This window comes from Bombina bombina, chromosome 6 (assembly GCF_027579735.1).
Source record: "Bombina bombina isolate aBomBom1 chromosome 6, aBomBom1.pri, whole genome shotgun sequence".
In the NCBI taxonomy this organism is placed as follows: domain Eukaryota; kingdom Metazoa; phylum Chordata; class Amphibia; order Anura; family Bombinatoridae; genus Bombina; species Bombina bombina.
The window spans coordinates 882271826-882295698 of record NC_069504.1 but is presented as its reverse complement, the minus strand read 5'-3'; the positions used below and the strand labels follow the sequence as shown (position 1 = coordinate 882295698).

At 40.3% G+C, this 23873-nt stretch overlaps 1 protein-coding gene across 1 annotated transcript in view; it reads left to right on the top strand.

The window, feature by feature from the left end:
- ZCWPW1 (zinc finger CW-type and PWWP domain containing 1) overlaps nucleotides 1-23873 on the top strand; it is a gene marked incomplete in the record, with an annotated part of 455090 nt that overhangs the window by 25014 nt on the left and 406203 nt on the right. The window contains 6 exon segments of the mRNA XM_053718378.1: nucleotides 6491-6587; nucleotides 6697-6821; nucleotides 7092-7223; nucleotides 14380-14476; nucleotides 14597-14721; nucleotides 14991-15122. Coding sequence (XP_053574353.1) covers nucleotides 6491-6587; nucleotides 6697-6821; nucleotides 7092-7223; nucleotides 14380-14476; nucleotides 14597-14721; nucleotides 14991-15122 — 708 coding nt within the window.

Below are 23873 nucleotides of genomic sequence, written 5' to 3'. Positions count from 1 at the left end.
CAACAGGAAGTGCAAGAGGATTCACCCAGCAGAGCTGCATATAGCTCCTCCCCTCCACGTCACTCCCAGTCATTCTCTTGCACCCAACGACTAGATAGGATGTGTGAGAGGACTATGGTGATTATACTTAGTTTTATATCTTCAATCAAAAGTTTGTTATTTTAAAATAGCACCGGAGTGTGTTATTACCTCTCTGGCAGAGTTTGAAGAAGAATCTACCAGAGTTTTGCTATGATTTTAGCCGGAGTAGTTAAGATCATATTGCTGTTCTCGGCCATCTGAGGAGTGAGGTAAACTTCAGATCAGGGGACAGCGGGCAGATGAATCTGCATAGAGGTATGTAGCAGTTTTTATTTTCTGACAATGGAATTGATGAGAAAATCCTGCCATACCGATATAATGTCATGTATGTATACTTTACACTTCAGTATTCTGGGGAATGGTACTTCACTAGAATTACACTGTAAGAAATACATAAAGCTGTTTAATAACTAGAGATTATGTTTAACGTTTTTGCTGGAATGTAAAATCGTTTTCATTTGCTGAGGTACTGTGTGAATAAATGTTTGGGCACTATTTTTCCACTTGGCAGTTGCTTAATCTGTTTTTCTGACAGTTTCTGTTCTCCCTCACTGCTGTGTTGTGAGGGGGAGGGGCCGTTTTTTGGCGCTTTTACTATGCATCAAATATTTCAGTCAGCAACTCATTGTATTCCCTGCATGATCCGGTTCATCTCTACAGAGCTCAGGGGTCTTCAAAACTTATTTTGAGGGAGGTAATTTCTGAGAATTATAGTTTGACTGAGATAAAAAACGTTTTTTCTGTAATTTGTTTCCTGCTTTCAGAATTTGTTATCTTTGCTAATGGGATTAAACCTTTGCTAAAGTTGTGTTGTTTACAAGGATTGAGGCTATAACTGTTTCAATTTATTAATTTTCAACTGTCATAGATCTTCTGTGCTTCTTAAAGGCACAGTACGTTTTAATATTATTCTAATTGAATTGTATTTCCAAGTTGCAAGTTTATTTGCTAGTGTGTTAAACATGTCTGATTCAGAGGATGATACCTGTGTCATTTGTTGCAATGCCAAAGTGGAGCCCAATAGAAATTTATGTACTAACTGTATTGATGCTACTTTAAATAAAAGTCAATCTGTACAAATTGAACAAATTTCACCAAACAACGAGGGGAGAGTTATGCCGACTAACTCGCCTCACGTGTCAGTACCTACATCTCCCGCTCAGAGGGAGGTGCGTGATATTGTAGCGCCGAGTACATCTGGGCGGCCATTACAAATCACATTACAGGATATGGCTACTGTTATGACTGAGGATTTGACTAAATTACCAGAACTAAGAGGCAAGCGTGATCACTCTGGGGTGAGAACAGAGTGCGCTGATAATATTAGGGCCATGTCAGACACTGCGTCACAGGCGGCAGAACATGAGGACGGAGAACTTCATTCTGTGGGTGACGGTTCTGATCCAAACAGATTGGATTCAGATATTTCAAATTTTAAATTTAAGCTGGAAAACCTCCGTGTATTACTAGGGGAGGTGTTAGCGGCTCTGAATGATTGTAACACAGTTGCAATACCAGAGAAAATGTGTAGGTTGGATAAATATTTTGCGGTACCGGCGAGTACTGATGTTTTTCCTATACCTAAGAGACTTACTGAAATTGTTACTAAGGAGTGGGATAGACCCGGTGTGCCGTTCTCACCCCCTCCGATATTTAGAAAAATGTTTCCAATAGACGCCACCACAAGGGACTTATGGCAAACGGTCCCTAAGGTGGAGGGAGCAGTTTCTACCTTAGCTAAGCGTACCACTATCCCGGTGGAGGATAGCTGTGCTTTTTCAGATCCAATGGATAAAAAGTTAGAGGGTTACCTTAAGAAAATGTTTGTTCAACAAGGTTTTATATTGCAACCCCTTGCATGCATTGCGCCGATCACGGCTGCAGCGGCATTCTGGATTGAGTCTCTGGAAGAGAACATTGGTTCAGCTACTCTGGACGACATTACGGACAGACTTAGAGTCCTTAAACTAGCTAATTCATTCATTTCGGAGGCCGTAGTACATCTTACTAAACTTACGGCGAAGAATTCAGGATTCGCCATTCAGGCACGCAGGGCGCTGTGGCTAAAATCCTGGTCAGCTGATGTTACTTCTAAGTCTAAATTGCTTAATATACCTTTCAAAGGGCAGACCTTATTCGGGCCCGGGTTGAAAGAGATTATCGCTGACATTACAGGAGGTAAAGGCCATGCCCTGCCTCAGGACAAAGCCAAAGCCAAGACTAGACAGTCTAATTTTCGTTCCTTTCGTAATTTCAAAGCAGGAGCAGCATCAACTTCCTCTGCACCAAAACAGGAAGGAGCTGTTGCTCGCTACAGACAAGGCTGGAAACCTAACCAGTCCTGGAACAAGGGCAAGCAGACTAGGAAACCTGCTGCTGCCCCTAAAACAGCATGAATTGAGGGCCCCCGATCCGGGATCGGATCTAGTGGGGGGCAGACTTTCTCTCTTCGCCCAGGCTTGGGCAAGAGATGTTCAGGATCCCTGGGCGCTAGAGATAATATCTCAGGGATACCTTCTGGACTTCAAATACTCTCCTCCAAGAGAGAGATTTCATCTGTCAAGATTGTCAACAATCCAGACAAAGAAAGAGGCGTTTCTACGCTGCGTACAAGAGCTCTTGTTAATGGGAGTAATCCATCCAGTTCCACGATCGGAACAGGGACAGGGGTTTTACTCAAATCTGTTTGTGGTTCCCAAAAAAGAGGGAACTTTCAGACCAATCCTGGACTTAAAGATCCTAAACAAATTCCTAAGAGTTCCATCGTTCAAGATGGAGACTATTCGGACAATTTTACCTATGATCCAAGAGGGTCAATACATGACCACTGTAGATTTAAAAGATGCTTACCTTCACATACCGATTCACAAAGATCATTATCGGTACCTAAGGTTTGCCTTCCTAGACAGGCATTACCAGTTTGTGGCTCTTCCATTCGGATTGGCTACAGCTCCAAGAATCTTCACAAAGGTTCTGGGTGCTCTTCTGGCGGTACTAAGACTGCGGGGAATCTCGGTAGCTCCATACCTAGACGACATTCTGATACAAGCTTCAAGCTTTCAAACTGGAGAGTCTCATACAGAGTTAGTGCTGGCATTTCTAAGGTCACATGGATGGAAGGTGAACGAAAAGAAAAGTTCACTCGTTCCACTCACAAGAGTTCCCTTCCTGGGGACTCTTATAGATTCTGTAGAAATGAAGATTTACCTGACAGAGGACAGGCTAACAAGACTTCAAAGTGCTTGCCGCACCCTTCATTCCATTCAACACCCGTCAGTGGCTCAATGCATGGAGGTAATCGGCTTAATGGTAGCGGCAATGGACATAGTACCCTTTGCACGCTTACACCTCAGACCACTGCAACTGTGCATGCTAAGTCAGTGGAATGGGGATTACTCAGACTTATCCCCTTCTCTGAATCTGGATCAGGAGACCAGAAATTCTCTTCTATGGTGGCTTTCTCGGCCACATCTGTCCAGGGGGATGCCATTCAGCAGACCAGACTGGACAATTGTAACAACAGACGCCAGCCTTCTAGGTTGGGGTGCCGTCTGGAATTCTCTGAAGGCTCAGGGACAATGGAGTCAGGAGGAGAGTCTCCTGCCAATAAACATTCTGGAATTGAGAGCAGTTCTCAATGCCCTCCTGGCTTGGCCCCAGTTGACAACTCGGGGGTTCATCAGGTTTCAGTCGGACAACATCACGACTGTAGCTTACATCAACCATCAGGGAGGGACAAGAAGCTCCCTAGCTATGATGGAAGTATCAAAGATAATTTGCTGGGCAGAGTCTCACTCTTGCCACCTGTCAGCAATCCACATCCCGGGAGTGGAGAACTGGGAGGCGGATTTCTTAAGTCGTCAGACTTTTCATCCGGGGGAGTGGGAACTTCATCCGGAGGTCTTTGCCCAAATACTTCGACGTTGGGGCAAACCAGAGATAGATCTCATGGCGTCTCGACAGAACGCCAAGCTTCCTCGTTACGGGTCCAGATCCAGGGATCCAGGAGCAGTCCTGATAGATGCTCTGACAGCACCTTGGGACTTCAGGATGGCTTACGTGTTTCCACCCTTCCCGTTGCTTCCTCGATTGATTGCCAGAATCAAACAAGAGAGAGCATCAGTGATTCTAATAGCACCTGCGTGGCCACGCAGGACTTGGTATGCAGACCTGGTGGACATGTCATCCTGTCCACCTTGGTCTCTACCTCTGAAACAGGACCTTCTGATACAGGGTCCCTTCAAACATCAAAATCTAACTTCTCTGAAGCTGACTGCTTGGAAATTGAACGCTTGATTTTATCAAGACGTGGATTTTCTGAGTCAGTTATTGATACCTTAATACAGGCTAGGAAACCTGTTACCAGAAAGATTTACCATAAGATATGGCGTAAATACCTATATTGGTGTGAATCCAAAGGTTACTCTTGGAGTAAGGTTAGGATTCCTAGGATATTGTCTTTTCTACAAGAAGGTTTAGAAAAGGGTTTATCTGCTAGTTCATTAAAGGGACAGATCTCAGCTCTGTCCATTCTGTTACACAAACGTCTGTCAGAAGTTCCTGACGTCCAGGCTTTTTGTCAGGCTTTGGCCAGAATTAAGCCTGTGTTTAAAACTGTTGCTCCACCATGGAGTTTAAACCTTGTTCTTAATGTTTTACAGGGCGTTCCGTTTGAACCCCTTCATTCCATTGATATAAAGTTGTTATCTTGGAAAGTTCTATTTTTAATGGCTATTTCCTCGGCTCGAAGAGTCTCTGAATTATCAGCCTTACATTGTGATTCTCCTTAGTTGATTTTTCATTCGGATAAGGTAGTCCTGCGTACTAAACCTGGGTTCTTACCTAAGGTAGTTACTAACAGGAATATCAATCAAGAGATTGTTGTTCCTTCTTTATGCCCAAATCCTTCTTCAAAGAAGGAACGTCTACTGCACAACCTGGATGTAGTCCGTGCTCTAAAATTTTGCTTACAGGCAACTAAGGAATTTCGACAAACGTCTTCTCTGTTTGTCATTTACTCTGGGCAGAGGAGAGGTCAAAAAGCTTCCGCTACCTCTCTTTCTTTTTGGCTTCGTAGCATAATTTGTTTAGCTTATGAGACTGCTGGACAGCAGCCTCCTGAAAGAATTACAGCTCATTCTACTAGAGCTGTGGCTTCCACTTGGGCCTTCAAGAATGAGGCCTCTGTTGAACAGATTTGCAAGGCTGCAACTTGGTCTTCGCTTCATACTTTTTCCAAATTTTACAAATTTGACACTTTTGCTTCTTCGGAGGCTATTTTTGGGAGAAAGGTTCTTCAGGCAGTGGTTCCTTCTGTATAAAGAGCCTGCCTATCCCTCCCGTCATCCGTGTACTTTTGCTTTGGTATTGGTATCCCAGAAGTAATGATGACCCGTGGACTGATCACACTTAACAGAAGAAAACATAATTTATGCTTACCTGATAAATTCCTTTCTTCTGTAGTGTGATCAGTCCACGGCCCGCCCTGTTTTTAAGGCAGGTAAATATTTTTTAATTTATACTCCAGTCACCACTTCACCCTTGGCTTTTCCTTTCTCGTTGGTCCTTGGTCGAATGACTGGGAGTGACGTGGAGGGGAGGAGCTATATGCAGCTCTGCTGGGTGAATCCTCTTGCACTTCCTGTTGGGGAGGAGTAATATCCCAGAAGTAATGATGACCCGTGGACTGATCACACTACAGAAGAAAGGAATTTATCAGGTAAGCATAAATTATGTTTTTTGCCTCAGCTGAGGCGTCTTTTGGGAGAAAGGTTCTTTAAGCGGTGGTGCCTAATTCTTAGGACTGCCTTCCCTACCCTTACCCTCCCTATTCATTTTCTGTTTTCCCACAGCTTGGGTATGTTTCCCAGTAGTTAATGATTGAATTTGTGGGCTCTCACTGCCATGAGAAAGAAAACAACATAATTTATGTTTATCTGATCAATTATTTTCTTTCTTGGCAGTGAGAGTCCACAAACCCGCCCTCAATTGACGTAGTGGCGTCAGTCTTTTGGCACCTCTATACCCCTTGTATCTCTCTACTTTTTCTTATCCTCGGCTTTAACTATTTAGAGGGTAGGGGAAGTGGGAGGTATATTTAAAGCCTTGTTGGGGGTGTTTTTGCCTTCTTCTGGTGGCCAGGTGAAATATTTCTCGGTAGTAATGAATGAATTTGTGGACTCTCACTGCTAAGAAAGAAAATAATTTATCAGGTAAGCAAGCATAAATTATGTTTTTTCTTTTTAATATTCAGTGAGTTTAGCCCCTGTAAAGTCTGAACTAAAATTTCTCTCCAAGGAGGAGAATCCTTTTAATATCAGGCCCCAGAATGAAGACAAAACTTACTGACATTCACAAGGACTCACAAATGTTCCCAGTTGTGTTAAAATCCTCTTTCTTTTATTTTCAGCTACATTGATGGAGGCAGAAGCAGCAAATGACAAAGAAGAGACATATGCCATGAGTAGAGGAAATATTGCACTTTGCTTTGGTTTGGACCGACAAGAGTAGGTCTCACTGTGAAACATACAGTATATAATTTTGGGAAGTTCTGATTATCCTAGTTCACATCCTGTGTTCTTATGAACATTTTCTTTGTGTGCTTGTTTTTTTCAGGGAGTTAACAAATAAAAAACGAAAAACTTTGCTTGACACTTCTGAGTTGGGAGAAGGCTTTTACAGTGAGCAGCTGGGGATAAAAAGCAACAAAGTGTCATTGAAAAGGAAGAAGGAAAAAAAAGGTATCAGAAATCTTCTGACTTAGTAGTAATAACAGAAATCTACATTTAAATATCCAAATATGGGCTAGATAAGAAGTGGAACGCTAATACCACTGAAACTTGTAATACGCACCATTTCCATTCAAAAACCTTGTGAACCCTTAACTTTCTGTATTAATATTTATATGAATAGTTTTATATCAGATAATGTATATATGAGTGTAACTGTTTCTTTTATCGTATTTATGTTGTGTTTGATGCACTTTTTTTTAACTCTTATTCTTTGCATAGACATAAAATCTGAATTAAAACAACACAACCAGACATCCAGTCGTAAAAGGAAACCAAGAAAGGTCCTGGCTGGAGTTATTGAGATGACTGATCAAAAGAAGGTGCAAGAAGACACTGAACATACAGTAAAGTGTAAGATTCCTGCTTTGTGGCACCCACTTTTTTGTCTTGTGAAGATAAAAGGTACATTAGATCTCATTCACAGACCTTTCATTGTCCCCATTTATAGGCCAGTGTGTGGCATGGGTGCAATGTAGTCAAGAGAGCTGTAGGAAATGGCGTAAGCTTGATGGATCCACTGATCCATCTTTATCTGATGACTGGAAATGTGAACAAAACAGTGGTAAGTATACACACAGCCTTATATCAGGATATCTATGGGTGTTATTAAAATAATATATATAAGTATATAAGACCACAGTGTTAATTATATATGAAACTGGTTGCATCAGTTTTATTTACTATAAATTACAGTCCTCTCTGCCAGATGGTCTTGGCTGGGTAAAACAACCCCCACTTCTTTTTGTTTACATAGGATGCATCACAGGCCTTTGTCCCAATTCATCAAAATGAATTGCTTTCAAAGTAATCTTAGAAAGAAAACTTTAAAAGACACACTACCTGGAAATGTGTAATAACATTTCCTATCAGATCACTAGACTTCCTTATAAGAAGAAGAGAGCCTAGCAGTCTGAGCCAAGTGACAAATTTTGTGGAAAGGTGACCATTCACACTTCAATACAAATTGGTACCTGCTGTGTTAGATAAACATTTGTACTGGCTAACAGATTGACATGTTTAACCCTATGAATGCTGAAAGCATATAAAAATTTAAAGGAACGTTCCAGTCTTACAAGATATGTTGCAACAGTGTGTTGTGGTGTACTTAGACGACATCCTCATACACTCACCCACACTTGAGGCTCATCGTTCTGATGTTACACGGGTTCTTCAGAGACTACATGAGAACGGCCGGTTTTGTAAACTCGAGAAATGTGAGTTCCATCAGACTCAAGTAACCTTCCTAGGTTATGTTATCTCCGTTGCAGGGTTCTCCATGGATCCTGACAAGTTATCTGCAGTTTTGCAGTGGCCTCGCCCAGTTGGTCTTCGGTCTATTCAAAGTATTTTGGGGTTCCCCAATTACTATAGAAAGTTTATTAAAAACTTTTCTTCCTTGGTCAAACCTATCACAGACATGACCCGTAAAGAGAATGATCCACTCCATTGGTCACCTACTGCCATTAAGGCTTTTGATAGTCTTAAGACTGCCTTTGCTGCCGCTCCAGTTCTGGCTCATCCTAACCCTGTCCTGCCTTTCGTTCTTGAGGTCGATGCGTCTGAGACTGGAGTAGGTGCCCTCTTGCCTGAACATCCTATGCCTGACGGTTCCTTGCATCCGTGTAGTTTCTTCTCTAAGAAATTGTCTCTAGCGGAGTGCAATTATGAAATTGGCGACAGGGAATTACTGGCCATAATTTTGGCACTCAAGAAATGGAGGCATCTTCTCGAGGGTACTAGCGTGCCAGTCCTCATTCTTACTGACCACAAGAATTTAACTTATCTATCTGAAGCAAAACGTTTGTCGCCCCGACAGGCCAGATGGGCGCTATTTTTGTCTCGGTTTAATTATGTGGTCACCTACCTGCCTGGTAGTAAGAATGTTAGGGCTGATGCCCTCTCTCGACAGTTTTCGCCTCTGTCCAAGGAGGAGTCTGTACCTACTCCTGTTATACCTCCTGACCATATTTTGGCTACCATACGTACTAATTTGTCTTCTCCCTTGGGGGAGGAGATCCTGGCTGCACAAACCAATGCACCTCCTGAGAAAACTAGTGGTAAGTGTTTTGTTCCTGAGAATCTTAAGACTAAACTTTTGCACACTTACCACTATCCTAAAGCTGCAGATCATCCAGGCAAGAACCAAATGATTTGGTCTGTCACTCGACAATTCTGGTGGCCAGATCTTCGTTCTGATATTGCGTATGTTGCCTCCTGCTCAGTTTGTTCACAGAATAAGACTCCTCAACGTCTTCCTGTGGGTCTTCTTCAACCTATTGCTAATGGTGAGCATCCTTGGACAGAAGCAGACAGAATCTATTAGATTGAGCAGCTATGCTAAAGTTAACTGTGCAAGCAACGACTTTACAGAGTATTAGCTAGATAGCTTTAATCTCATAACCTGACATTCCACATATTAAAAGGTCCTCTTGTTACAGCAATATTTTTTAATTTATTAATAGCCGGCTACAAAAGATATTGTTTGTATCTGACTGTTTGATATTATAGAAACCAAGTATAATGTTTCACATTTAGATACATGATTCTCAGAGGTATTATTCACACATCTATGCTATATATTAATAGCAGGCTGCAAAAAATATTGTTTGTATCTAACTGCTTGATATTATACAAACCAAGTACAATGTTTCATATTTAGATACTTGACTCTCAGAGGTGTTATTCACACAAGTGAACTGTGCAAGCAAGGACTTTATAATTACATATAGAGTATTAGCTAGATAGCTTTAATCTCATAACCTGACATTCCACATATTAACAGGTACTCTTGTGACAGCATTATTTTTTAATTTATTAATAGCCGGTTACAAAGGATATTGTTTGTATCTGACTGCTTGATATTATACAAACCAAGTACATTTTTTAATATCTAGATACATGATTCTCAGAGGTGTTATTCACACACCTATACTAAATATTAATATCTAGAGTTTTTAAGCAGACAGAATCTATTACACTGAACAGCTGTGCTAATGTTGACTGCAAGCAAGGACTTTATAATTACAGATAGAGTATTAGCTAGATAGCTTTAATCTCATAACCTGACATCCCACATTTTAACAGCATTATTTCTGAATTTTTTAATAGCCGGCTACAAAAGATAATGTTTGTATCGGGCTGCTTGATATTATACAAACCAAGTATAATGTTTCACATATAGATACATGATTATCAGAGGTATTATTCACACATCTATGCTATATATTGATATCTAGAGAGTTTAAGTGTTTTTAAACGTGTATGATTAAATAGTTAAACCAATAAAGATAAAGTATGAATGGTTAAAAATTGTTCCTGTATTATTCAGGGAGAATTTTTCCTAAATAATTGCAGGGGTAAAGCACTCTTTTTTTGTTACAGACTTTGTAACTCATTTATCTATAAGGCTGTGCTTCGCACTGAGTTGGGGTTTCTTCCCAAGGTGGTGTCAAATCGCAACATCAATGAGGAGATAGTAGTTCCTTCCTTGTGTCCTAAATCTTCGTTTACTTCATAACTTGGATGTTGTTCGAGCCTTGAAGTTTTATCTTCAAGCCACAAAGGATTTCAGACAGACTTCGTCTTTATTTGTTGTGCATTCAGGAAAGCGTAGGGGGCAGAGGGCCTCTTCCACCTCACTGTCTTTTTGGTTGAGGAGCGTTATACGTTTGGCCTATGAGACAGCGGGATATAAGCCTCCTCAGAGGATTACGGCTCACTCGTTTAGGGCTGTGGCCTCTTCTTGGGCCTTTAAGAACGAGGCCTCTGTGGAGCAGATTTGTAAGGCGGCAACTTGGTCCTGTTTATATACTTTTGCCAAATTTGATGTTTTTGCTTCGGCGGAAGCTGTTTTTAGGAGAAAGGTTCTGCAGGCTGTGTTGCCCTCAGTATAGGGTCATTCAGTGTCCTCTAGAGCTTGTGTATTTGTTCCCACAAGTAATGAATGGACTCTCCTCCCATTAAGATGGAAAACATAAATTATGCTTACCTGATAATTTCATTTTCATCTGTAGGAGGAGAGTCCACTGCTCCCGCCCATTTTCTCCGATGGGCGGACCTAAATTTAATTTTATTCTTCTGGCACCATTTATACCCTGATATTTCTCATACTGTTCCTAGTTCCCTTAGCAGAATGACTGGGGAATGAGGGGAGTGGGGGAGGTATTTAAGCCTTTGGCTGGGGTGTCTTTGCCTCCTCCTGGTGGCCAGGTTCTTAATTTCCACAAGTAATGAATGAAGCAGTGGAATCTCCTCCCACAGATGGAAATGAAATTATCAGGTAAGCATAATTTATGTTTTCTCTCCTCCTGAACTGATAAAGGCCTCTTTTGGACATTTATAGCCAAAAATATGCAACATAGGAGGCTGGCTAAATATTAATGGGGCCGCTCTTGGGCCCTAGGTTTAACATTTATACATGTCTCAAGTAATGGAAGCATTTCTATATAGTAGAAGAAAAACAAGTTCTCTCATTTTCTACCTCCTGGACTTAATAGGCTTCTCTTGGGCCTTTAATACTAACTATATGAGACATAGTAGGTTTATTCGGATTATAGGGCCACTTTTGGACCATTGACTTCTATATGTAAACAGCAGCATAGATAGATACCTAAATAACCATCTCCATAAACAGCACTCTCTTAAATCAATTATTTGCTTTGTAAACAATATAGCATTGCTAAGTGGTAATATGGCCACTCCTAGATGCCTAACTTAGGTTTATAAACAACAACAAAGGTAAGTAAAAAGCTTTTCCATATTTCACATCAACTGTTTAACTAGACATATGTGTATATGTCTGCTCCTATATAAAATGGATAACATAAATATTAGGAACCATAACAGTGCTGAGTTATGTACATATCACCTAGGAGTTAACTTAAGTGCGCAATAACAAGCATGTTGTAAGGTCTATTGAGAGGCACATATAAAATAAATATAAAGTGTAAGATTGGATCTTTTGAGCCTGGTCTCCCAACTGAGAAGGGTTACACAGTCATTTTATTAACTGTTCCCAAGATAGTGGCCATCTTTTAAACAAGAAAAATACTTTGAGGGAATAATTATAGAGGTTCAAAATGCCTGAGAAATATAGAGGAAAGATGGTTCAGAAGGAACTGCAGCTTAAATTTAGAAGGTTAATTAATGTAAGGCTTGATAACATTCGATACAGCAACACATTGGTAGTAAAGCACGTGCTTAAAGTTTAGGGTAGGTGTTCAATATCACATTCAATTTACAGAACTCATATATGAGGTTAATATAATTTAGCAAAACTGGTATAGAACTCGCAGCACAAGACTCAGGCGCTTTGCCTTCAGAAATTCTAAATCACCACAATTAGATATCTCAGAACCGTAAGCTTCTATTCTGAATACAGGACTAAACACACACTAACATTTGTCTCTCAAGTCCCACACAGCAGTTATACAGTCAGCCTTCACCTCTGCGCCAAAACACTATGTCCTCTGTTGGGGGTAGGTATCGACTTTATCTGTGAGTCTAGAATTCTACTCGTATCAATGGCCGCTATCTTCATCTTCAGAATATGCTTTGTATTGGTAATCAGACTGCGTCCCGACCGCACAGCAACAATGAGCTTATCAATCCTCTTACTGACTTTCCGCTCAAAGTCCTCCATTAAGTACTGAAAAGCAGTATACATCTTTTCCATGTTGGGGCAAGTGTGGGAACCAAAGCCTCAAGATCGTCTAGACGGCATCAGCGACACTATTTATGGAGATAGAGCTTTAGGCAGCAAGCAGCACTCACTCGCCGCAGCCTCACGAAAGCTCCGGTACATTGATGTCGCTAGCCATCTGGAAAATATTGAGATTGCCTTATAGCAAATCCTTCGTTAGCTTGAAATCTCTCAGTTTAAGTACCGGATGGCACCCAAAAGGCAAGTTTTATAAATATAAATCTTGAAGGCTGGAACAGCATACAATATCTACCAGGCGTATTTACCACAAAGTGTGGAGATCTTATCTGTCCTGATGTGCGGACCGTGGGTTCCGCTGGCACAAGGTGATGACCCCACATATCTTTTAATTTCTTCAGGATGGTTAAGAGAAGGGTTTGTTGACTAGTTCTCTTAAGGGTCAGATCTCTGACCTTTCTGTTTTGTTACATAAGAAGTTGACTCGGTTGCCAGATGTTCAGCCTTTTGTTAAAGCTTAGGCTAGAATTAAACCTGTTTTCAAACCTGTTGCTCCTCCATGGAGCCTCAATCTTGTTCTAAGAGTTCTTCAACAGGCTTCGTTGGAGCCTATGCATTCTCTTAATATTGAACTTTTAACTTGGACAGTTTTTGTTTTTGTTAGCTATCTCTTCTGCTCGTAGAGTTTCTTATTTGTCTGCCCTTCAATGTGTCCCGCCTTATCTGATCTTTCATGTAAATAAGGCTGTTCTGTGAACAAACATGGGTTTTTTACCTAAGTTTGTTATAACTCACTATATTAATCAGGAAATTGTTGTTCCATCTCTATCTCTTCTTTCTCTAATCAGAGGTTATTACATAATTTGGACATGGTTTGAGCTCTAATGTTCTATCTTCATGCTACCAAGGAATATTGTCAGTCATCTTCCTTATTTGTCCTGCATTCTGATAAGCGCAAAGGGCAGAAGGCCACTGCTGTTACTCTATCCTTCTGGCTCAGAAGTCCGATTTGTATGTTGAAGCAGGCCACCAGCTTCCATCTCGAATTACGGTACATTCTACCCGTGCAGTGTACTCTTCCTGGGCCTTCAAGAATGAGTCGGCAGTTGAACCAATTTGTAGGCCTTCAACTTGGTCCTCATTGAATACTTTCATAAAATGTTTACAAATTTAATGTTTTTGCCTCAGCTGAGGCGTCTTTTGGGAGAAAGGATCTTTAAGCGGTGGTGCCTAATTCTTAGGACTGCCTTGCCTACCCTTACCCTCCCTATTCATTTTCTGTTTTCCACAGCTTGGGTATGTTTCCCAGTAGTTAATGATTGAATTTGTGGGCTCTCACTGCCATTAGAAAGAAAACAACATAATTTATGTTTATCTGATCAATTATTTTCTTTCTTGGCAGTGAGAGTCCACAAACCCGCCCTCAATTGACGTAGTGGCGTCAGTCTTTTGGCACCTCTATACCCCTTGTATCTCTCTACTTTTTCTTATCCTCGGCTTTAACTATTTAGAGGGTAGGGGAAGTGGGAGGTATATTTAAAGCCTTGTTGGGGGTGTTTTTGCCTTCTTCTGGTGGCCAGGTGAAATATTTCTCGGTAGTAATGAATGAATTTGTGGACTCTCACTGCTAAGAAAGAAAATAATTTATCAGGTAAGCAAGCATAAATTATGTTTTTTCTTTTTAATATTCAGTGAGTTTAGCCCCTGTAAAGTCTGAACTAAAATTTCTCTCAAAGGAGGAGAATCCTTTTAATATCAGGCCCCAGAATGAAGACAAAACTAACTGACATTCACAAGGACTCACAAATGTTCCCAGTTGTGTTAAAATCCTCTTTCTTTTATTTTCAGCTACATTGATGGAGGCAGAAGCAGCAAATGACAAAGAAGAGACATATGCCATAAGTAGAGGAAATATTGCACTTTGCTTTGGTTTGGACCGACAAGAGTAGGTCTCACTGTGAAACATACAGTATATAATTTTGAAAATATTTTGGGAAGTTCTGATTATCCTAGTTCACATCCTGTGTTCTTATGAACATTTTCTTTGTGTGCTTGTTTTTTTCAGGGAGTTAACAAATAAAAAACGAAAAACTTTGCTTGACACTTCTGAGTTGGGAAAAGGCTTTTACAAAGAGCAGCTGAGGATAAAAAGCAACAAAGTGTCATTGAAAAGGAAGAAGGAAAAAAAAGGTATCAGAAATCTTCTGACTTAGTAGTAATAACAGAAATCTACATTTAAATATCCAAATATGGGCTAGATAAGAAGTGGAACGCTAATACCACTGAAACTTGTAATACGCACCATTTCCATTCAAAAACCTTGTGAACCCTTAACTTTCTGTATTAATATTTATATGAATAGTTTTATATCAGATAATGTATATATGAGTGTAACTGTTTCTTTTATCGTATTTATGTTGTGTTTGATGCACTTTTTTTAACTCTTATTCTTTGCATAGACATAAAATCTGAATTAAAACAACACAACCAGACATCCAGTCGTAAAAGGAAACCAAGAAAGGTCCTGGCAGGAGTTATTGAGATGACTGATCAAAAGAAGGTGCAAGAAGACACTGAACATACAGTAAAGTGTAAGATTCCTGCTTTGTGGCACCCACTTTTTTGTCTTGTGAAGATAAAAGGTACATTAGATCTCATTCACAGACCTTTCATTGTCCCCATTTATAGGCCAGTGTGTGGCATGGGTGCAATGTAGTCAAGAGAGCTGTAGGAAATGGCGAAAGCTTGATGGATCCACTGATCCATATTTATCTGATGACTGGAAATGTGAACAAAATAGTGTTAAGAATACACACAGCCTTATGTCAGGATATCTATGGGTGTTATTAAAATAATATATATAGGTATATAAGACCACAGGGTTAATTATATATGAAACTGGTTGCATCAGTTTTATTTACTATAAATTACAGTCTTCTCTGCCAGATGGTCTTGGCTGGGTAAAACAACCCCCACTTCTTTTTGGTTACATAGGATGCATCACAGGCCTTTGTCCCAATTCATCAAAAGGAATTGCTTTCAAAGTAATCTTAGAAAGAACACTTCAAAAGACACACTACCTGGAAATGTGTAATAAAATTTCCTATCAGATCACTAGACTTCCTTATAAGAAGAAGAGAGCCTAGAAGTCTGAGCCAAGTGACAAATTTTGTGGAAAGGTGATCATTCACACTTCAATACAAAATGGTACCTGCTGTGTTAGATAAACATCTGTACTGGCTAACAGAGTGACATGTTTAACCCTATGAATGCTGAAAGCATATAAAAATTTAAAGGAACATTCCTGTCTTACAAGATATGTTGCAACAGTGTGTTGTGGTGTACTTAGACGACATCCTCATACACTCACCCACACTTGAGGCTCATCGTTCTGATGTTACACGGGTTCTTCAGAGACTACATGAGAACGGCTGGTTTTGTAAACTCGAGAAATGTGAGTTCCATCAGACTCAAGTAACCTTCCTAGGTTATGTTATCACCGTTGCAGGGTTCTCCATGGATCCTGACAAGTTATCTGCAGTTTTGCAGTGGCCTCGCCCAGTTGGTCTTCGGTCTATTCAAAGTTTTTTGGGGTTCGCCAATTACTATAGAAAGTTTATTAAAAACTTTTCTTCCTTGGTCAAACCTATCACAGACATGACCCGTAAAGAGAATGATCCACTCCATTGGTCACCTACTGCCATTAAGGTTTTTGATAGTCTTAAGACTGCCTTTGCTGCCGCTCCAGTTCTGGCTCATCCTAACCCTGTCCTGCCTTTCGTTTTTGAGGTCGATGCGTCTGAGACTGGAGTAGGTGCCCTCTTGCCTGAACATCCTATGCCTGACGGTTCCTTGCATCCGTGTAGTTTCTTCTCTAAGAAATTGTCTCTAGCGGAGTGCAATTATGAAATTGGCGACAGGAAATTACTGGCCATAATTTTGGCACTCAAGGAATGGAGGCATCTTCTCGATGGTACTAGCGTGCCAGTGCTCATTCTTACTGACCACAAGAATTTAACTTATCTATCTGAAGCAAAACGTTTGTCGCCCCGACAGGCCAGATGGGCGCTATTTTTGTCTCGGTTTAATTATGTGGTCACCTACCTGCCTGGTAGTAAGAATGTTAGGGCTGATGCCCTCTCTCGACAGTTTTCGGCTCTGTCCAAGGAGGAGTCTGTACCTACTCCTGTTATACCTCCTGACCATATTTTGGCTACCATACGTACTAATTTGACTTCTCCCTTGGGGGAGGAGATCCTGGCTGCACAAACCAATGCACCTCCTGAGAAACCTAGTGGTAAGTGTTTTGTTCCTGAGAATCTTCGAACTAAACTTTTGCACACTTACCACTATCCTAAAGCCGCAGGTCATCCAGGCAAGAACCAAATGATTTGGTCTGTCACTCGACAATTCTGGTGGCCAGGTCTTCGTTCTGATATTGCTGCGTATGTTGCCTCCTGCTCAGTTTGTGCACAGAATAAGACTCCTCAACGTCTTCCTGTGGGTCTTCTTCAACCTATTGCTAATGGTGAGCATCCTTGGACAGAAGCAGACAGAATCTATTAGATTGAGCAGCTATGCTAAAGTTAACTGTGCAAGCAACGACTTTATAATTACAGAGTATTAGGTAGATAGCTTTAATCTCATAACCTGAAATTCCACATATTAACAGGTCCTCTTGTTACAGCAATATTTTTTAATTTATTAATAGCCGGCTACAAAAGATATTGTTTGTATCTGACTGTTTGATATTATACAAACCAAGTATAATGTTTCACATATAGATACATGATGTGTGAGGTATTATTCACACATCTATGCTATATATTAATAGCCGGCTGCAAAAATTATTGTTTGTATCTAACTGCTTGATATTATACAAACCAAGTACGTTTCATATTTAGATATATGACTCTCAGAGGTATTATTCACATACCTATGCTATATATTGATATTGAGAGAGTTCAAGCAGGCAGAATCTATTACATTGAGCAGCTATGCTAAAGTGAACTGTGCAAGCAAGGACTTTATAATTACATATAGAGTATTAGCTAGATAGCTTTAATCTCATAACCTGACATTCCACATATTAACAGGTCCTCTTGTTACAGCATTATTTTCTAATTTATTAATAGCCGGCTACAAAGGATATTGTTTGTATCTGACTGCTTGATATTATACAAACCAAGTACATTTTTTAATATCTAGATACATGATTCTCAGAGGTGTTATTCACACACCTATACTAAATATTAATATCTAGAGTTTTTAAGCAGACAGAATCTATTACACTGAACAGCTGTGCTAAAGTTGACTGCAAGCAAGGACTTTATAATTACAGATAGAGTATTAGCTAGATAGCTTTAATCTAATAACCTGACATCCCACATTTTAACAGCATTATTTCTGATTTATTTAATAGCCGGCTACAAAAGATAATGTTTGTATCTGGCTGCTTGATATTATACAAACCAAGTATAATGTTTCACATATAGATACATGATTATCAGAGGTATTATTCACACATCTATGCTATATATTGATATCTAGAGAGTTTAAGTGTTTTTAAACGTGTATGATTAAATAGTTAAACCAATAAAGATAAAGTATGAATGGTTAAAAATCGTTCCTGTATTATTCAGGGAGAATTTTTCCTAAATAATTGCAGGGGTAAAGCACTCTTTTTTTGTTACAGACTTTGTAACTCATTTATCTATAAGGCTGTGCTTCGCACTGAGTTGGGGTTTCTTCCCAAGGTGGTGTCAAATCGTAACATCAATGAGGAGATAGTAGTTCCTTCCTTGTGTCCTAAATCTTCTTCGTCTAAGGAGAGGTTACTTCATAACTTGGATGTTGTTCGAGCCTTGAAGTTTTATCTTCAGGCCACAAAGGATTTCAGACAGACTTCGTCTTTATTTGTTGTGTATTCAGGAAAGCGTAGGGGGCAGAGGGCCTCTTCCACCTCACTGTCTTTTTGGTTGAGGAGCGTTATACGTTTGGCCTATGAGACAGCGGGACATAAGCCTCCTCAGAGGATTACGGCTCACTCGTTTAGGGCTGTGGCCTCTTCTTGGGCCTTTAAGAACGAGGCCTCTGTGGAGCAGATTTGTAAGGCGGCAACTTGGTCCTGTTTATATACTTTTGCCAAATTTGATGTTTTTGCTTCGGCGGAAGCTGTTTTTAGGAGAAAGGTTCTGCAGGCTGTGGTGCCCTCAGTATAGGGTCCGCCTCCTTTTACCCTCCCGTTTTGTCATTCAGTGTCCTCTAGAGCTTGGCTATTTGTTCCCACAAGTAATGAATGAAGCAGTGGACTCTCCTCCCAATAAGATGGAAAACATAAATTATGCTTACCTGATAATTTCATTTTCATCTGTAGGAGGAGAGTCCACTGCTCCCGCCCATTTTCTCCGATGGGCGGACCTAAATTTAATATTATTCTTCTTGCACCATTTATACCCTGATATTTCTCATACTGTTCCTAGTTCCCTTAGCAGAATGACTGGGGAGTGGGGGAGGTATTTAAGCCTTTGGCTGGGGTGTCTTTGCCTCCTCCTGGTGGCCAGGTTCTTAATTTCCACAAGTAATGAATGAAGCAGTGGAATCTCCTCCCACAGATGGAAATGAAATTATCAGGTAAGCATAATTTATGTTTTCCCTCCTCCTGAACTGATAAAGGCCTCTTTTGGACATTTATAGCCAAAAATATGCAACATAGGAGGCTGGCTAAATAATAATGGGGCCGCTCTTGGGCCCTAGGTTTAACATTTATACATGTCTCAAGTAATGGAAGCATTTCTATATAGTAGAAGAAAAACAAGTTCTCTCATTTTCTACCTCCTGGACTTAATAGGCCTCTCTTGGGCCTTTAATACTAACTATATGAGACATAGTAGGTTTATTCGGATTATAGGGCCACTTTTGGACCATTGACTTCTATATGTAAACAGCAGCATAGGTAGATACCTAAATAACCATCTCCATAATAAACAGCACTCTCTTAAAGCAATTATTTGCTATGGCCTAGATTTAGAGTTTGGCGTTAGCCGTGAAAACCAGCGTTAGAGGCTCCTAACGCTGGTTTTTGGCTACCGCCGGTATTTGGAGTCACTCAAAATAGGGTCTAACGCTCACTTTCCAGCCGCGACTTTTCCATACCGCAGATCCCCTTACGTAAATTGCGTATCCTATCTTTTCAATGGGATTTTTCTAACTCCGGTATTTAGAGTCGTTTCTGAAGTGAGCGTTAGACATCTAACGACAAAACTCCAGCCGCAGGAAAAAAGTCAGTAGTTAAGAGCTTTCTGGCTAATGCCGGTTTATAAAGCTCTTAACTACTGTGCTCTAAAGTACACTAACACCCATAAACTACCTATGTACCCCTAAACCGAGGTCCCCCCACATCGCCGACACTCGAAAAAAATTTTTTAACCCCTAATCTGCCGACCGCCACCTACGTTATACTTATGTACCCCTAATCTGCTGCCCCTAACACCGCCGACCCCTATATTATATTTATTAACCCGTAATCTGCCCCGCTCAACGTCGCCTCCACCTGCCTACACTTATTAACCCCTAATCTGCCGACCGCAAAGCGCCGCCACCTACGTTATCCTTATGTACCCCTAATCTGCTGCCCCTAACACCGCCGACCCCTATATTATATTTATTAACCCCTAATCTGCCCCCCTCAACGTCGCCTCCACCTGCCTACACTTATTAACCCCTAATCTGCCGAGCGGACCTGAGCGCTACTATAATAAAGTTATTAACCCCTAATCCGCCTCACTAACCCTATCATAAATAGTATTAACCCCTAATCTGCCCTCCCTAACATCGCCGACACCTAACTTCAATTATTAACCCCTAATCTGCCGACCGAATCTCGCCGCTATTCTAATAAATGTATTAACCCCTAAAGCTAAGTCTAACCCTAATACTAACACCCCCCTAAATTAAATATAATTTAAATCTAACGAAATTAATTAACTCTTATTAAATAAATTATTCCTATTTAAAGCTAAATACTTACCTGTAAAATAAATCCTAATATAGCTACAATATAAATTATAATTATATTATAGCTATTTTAGGATTTATATTTATTTTACAGGTAACTTTGTATTTATTTTAACCAGGTACAATAGCTATTAAATAGTTAAGAACTATTTAATAGCTAAAATAGTTAAAATAATTACAAATTTACCTGTAAAAGAAATCCTAACCTAAGTTACAAATAAACCTAACACTACACTTTCAATAAATTAATTAAATACAATTGCTACAAATAAATACAATTAAATAAACTAGCTAAAGTACAAAAAATAAAAAAGAACTAAGTTACAAAAAATAAAAAAAGATTTACAAACATAAGAAAAATATTACAACAATTTTAAACTAATTACACCTACTCTAAACCCCCTAATAAAATAACAAAGCCCCCCAAAATAAAAAAATGCCCTACCCTATTCTAAATAACTAAAGTTCAAAGCTCTTTTACCTTACCAGCCCTGAACAGGGCCCTTTGCGGGGCATGCCCCAAGAAATACAGCTCTTTTGCCTGTAAAAAAAAACATACAATACCCAAGCCCCCCAACATTACAACCCACCACCCACATACCCCTAATCTAACCCAAACCCCCTTTAAATAAACCTAACACTAAGCCCCTGAAGATCATCCTACCTTGTCTTCACCATACCAGGTTCACCGATCGGTCCAGAAGAGCTCCTCCGATGTCCTGATCCAAGCCCAAGCGGGGGGCTGAAGAGGTCCATGATCCGGCTGAAGTCTTCATCCAAGCGGGGCAGAAGAGTTCTTCCATCCGATTGAAGTCTTCATCCAAGCGGCATCCATCCGGAGCGAAGCGGCAGCATCCTGAAGACCTCCACCGCGGAACATCCATCCTGGCCGACGACTAAACGAGGAATGACGGTTCCTTTAAATGACGTCATCCAAGATGGCGTCCCTCGAATTCCGATTGGCTGATAGGATTCTATCAGCCAATCGGAATTAAGGTAGGAATATTCTGATTGGCTGATGGAATCAGCCAATCAGAATCGAGTTCAATCCGATTGGCTGATCCGATCAGCCAATCAGATTGAGCTCGCATTCTATTGGCTGTTCCGATCAGCCAATAGAATGCAAGCTCAATCTGATTGGCTGATTGGATCAGCCAATCGGATTGAACTTGATTCTGATTGGCTGATTCCATCAGCCAATCAGAATATTCCTACATTAATTCCGATTGGCTGATAGAATCCTATCAGCCAATCGGAATTCGAGGGACGCCATCTTGGATGACGTCATTTAAAGGAACCGTCATTCGTCGTTCAGTCGTCGGCCAGGATGGATGTTCCGCGGTGGAGGTCTTCAGGATGCTGCCGCTTCGCTCCGGATGGATGCCGCTTGGATGAAGACTTCAATCGGATGGAAGAACTCTTCTGCCCCGCTTGGATGAAGACTTCAGCCGGATCATGGACCTCTTCAGCCCCCCGCTTGGGCTTGGATCAGGACATCGGAGGAGCTCTTCTGGACCGATCGGTGAACCTGGTATGGTGAAGACAAGGTAGGATGATCTTCAGGGGCTTAGTGTTAGGTTTATTTAAGGGGGGTTTGGGTTAGATTAGGGGTATGTGGGTGGTGGGTTGTAATGTTTGGGGGCTTGGGTATTGTATGTTTTTTTTTACAGGCAAAAGAGCTGTATTTCTTGGGGCATGCCCCGCAAAGGGCCCTGTTCAGGGCTGGTAAGGTAAAAGAGCTTTGAACTTTAGTAATTTAGAATAGGGTAGGGCATTTTTTTATTTTGGGGGGCTTTGTTATTTTATTAGGGGCCTTAGAGTAGGTGTAATTAGTTTAAAATTGTTGTAATATTTTTCTTATGTTTGTAAATATTTTTTTATTATTTGTAACTTAGTTCTTTTTTATTTTTTGTACTTTAGCTAGTTTATTTAATTGTATTTATTTGTAGCAATTGTATTTAATTAATTTATTGATAGTGTAGTGTTAGGTTTATTTGTAACTTAGGTTAGGATTTCTTTTACAGGTAAATTTGTAATTATTTTAACTATTTTAGCTATTAAATAGTTCTTAACTATTTAATAGCTATTGTACCTGGTTAAAATAAATACAAAGTTACCTGTAAAATAAATATAAATCCTAAAATAGCTATAATATAATTATAATTTATATTGTAGCTATATTAGGATTTATTTTACAGGTAAGTATTTAGCTTTAAATAGGAATCATTTATTTAATAAGAGTTAATTAATTTCGTTAGATTTAAATTATATTTAACTTAGGGGGGGTGTTAGTATTAGGGTTAGACTTAGCTTTAGGGGTTAATACATTTATTAGAATAGCGGCGAGATTCGGTCGGCAGATTAGGGGTTAATAATTGAAGTTAGGTGTCGGCGATGTTAGGGAGGGCAGATTAGGGGTTAATACTATTTATGATAGGGTTAGTGAGGCGGATTAGGGGTTAATAACTTTTTTATAGTAGCGCTCAGGTCCGCTCGGCAGATTAGGGGTTAATAAGTGTAGGCAGGTGGAGGCGACGTTGTGGCGGGCAGATTAGGGGTTAATAAATATAATATAGGGGTCGGCGATGTTAGGGCAGCAGATTAGGGGTACATAGGGATAATGTAAGTAGCGGCTGTTTACGGAGCGGCAGATTAGGGGTTAAAAATAATATTCAGGGGTCAGCGATAGCGGGGGCGGCAGATTAGGGGTTAATAAGTGTAAGGTTAGGGGTGTTTAGACTCGGGGTACATGTTAGAGTGTTAAGTGCAGACGTCGGAAGGGTTACCGCATAGCAAACAATGGGGCTGCGTTAGGAGCTGAACGCGGCTTTTTTGCAGGTGTTTGGTTTTTTTTCAGCTCAAACAGCCCCATTGTTTCCTATGGGGGAATCGTGCACGAGCATGTTTTTGAGGCTGGCCGCGTCCGTAAGCAACTCTGGTATCGAGAGTTGAAGCTGCGTTAAAAATGCTCTACGCTCCTTTTTTGGAGCCTAACACAGCCTTTATGTGGACTCTCAATACCAGAGTTATTTTTATGGTGCGGCCAGAGAAAAGCCGGCGTTAGTTTTTCGGGTCGTTACCGACAAAACTCCAAATCTAGGCCTTTGTAAACAATATAGCACTGCTAAGTTGTAATACGGCCACTCCTAGATGCCTAACTTAGGTTTATAAACAACAACAAAGGTAAGTAAAAAGCTTTTCCATATTTCACATCAACTGGTTAACTAGACATATGTGTATATGTCTGCTCCTATATAAAATGGATAACATAAATATTAGGAACCATAACAGTGCTGAGTTATGTACATATCACCTAGGAGTTAACT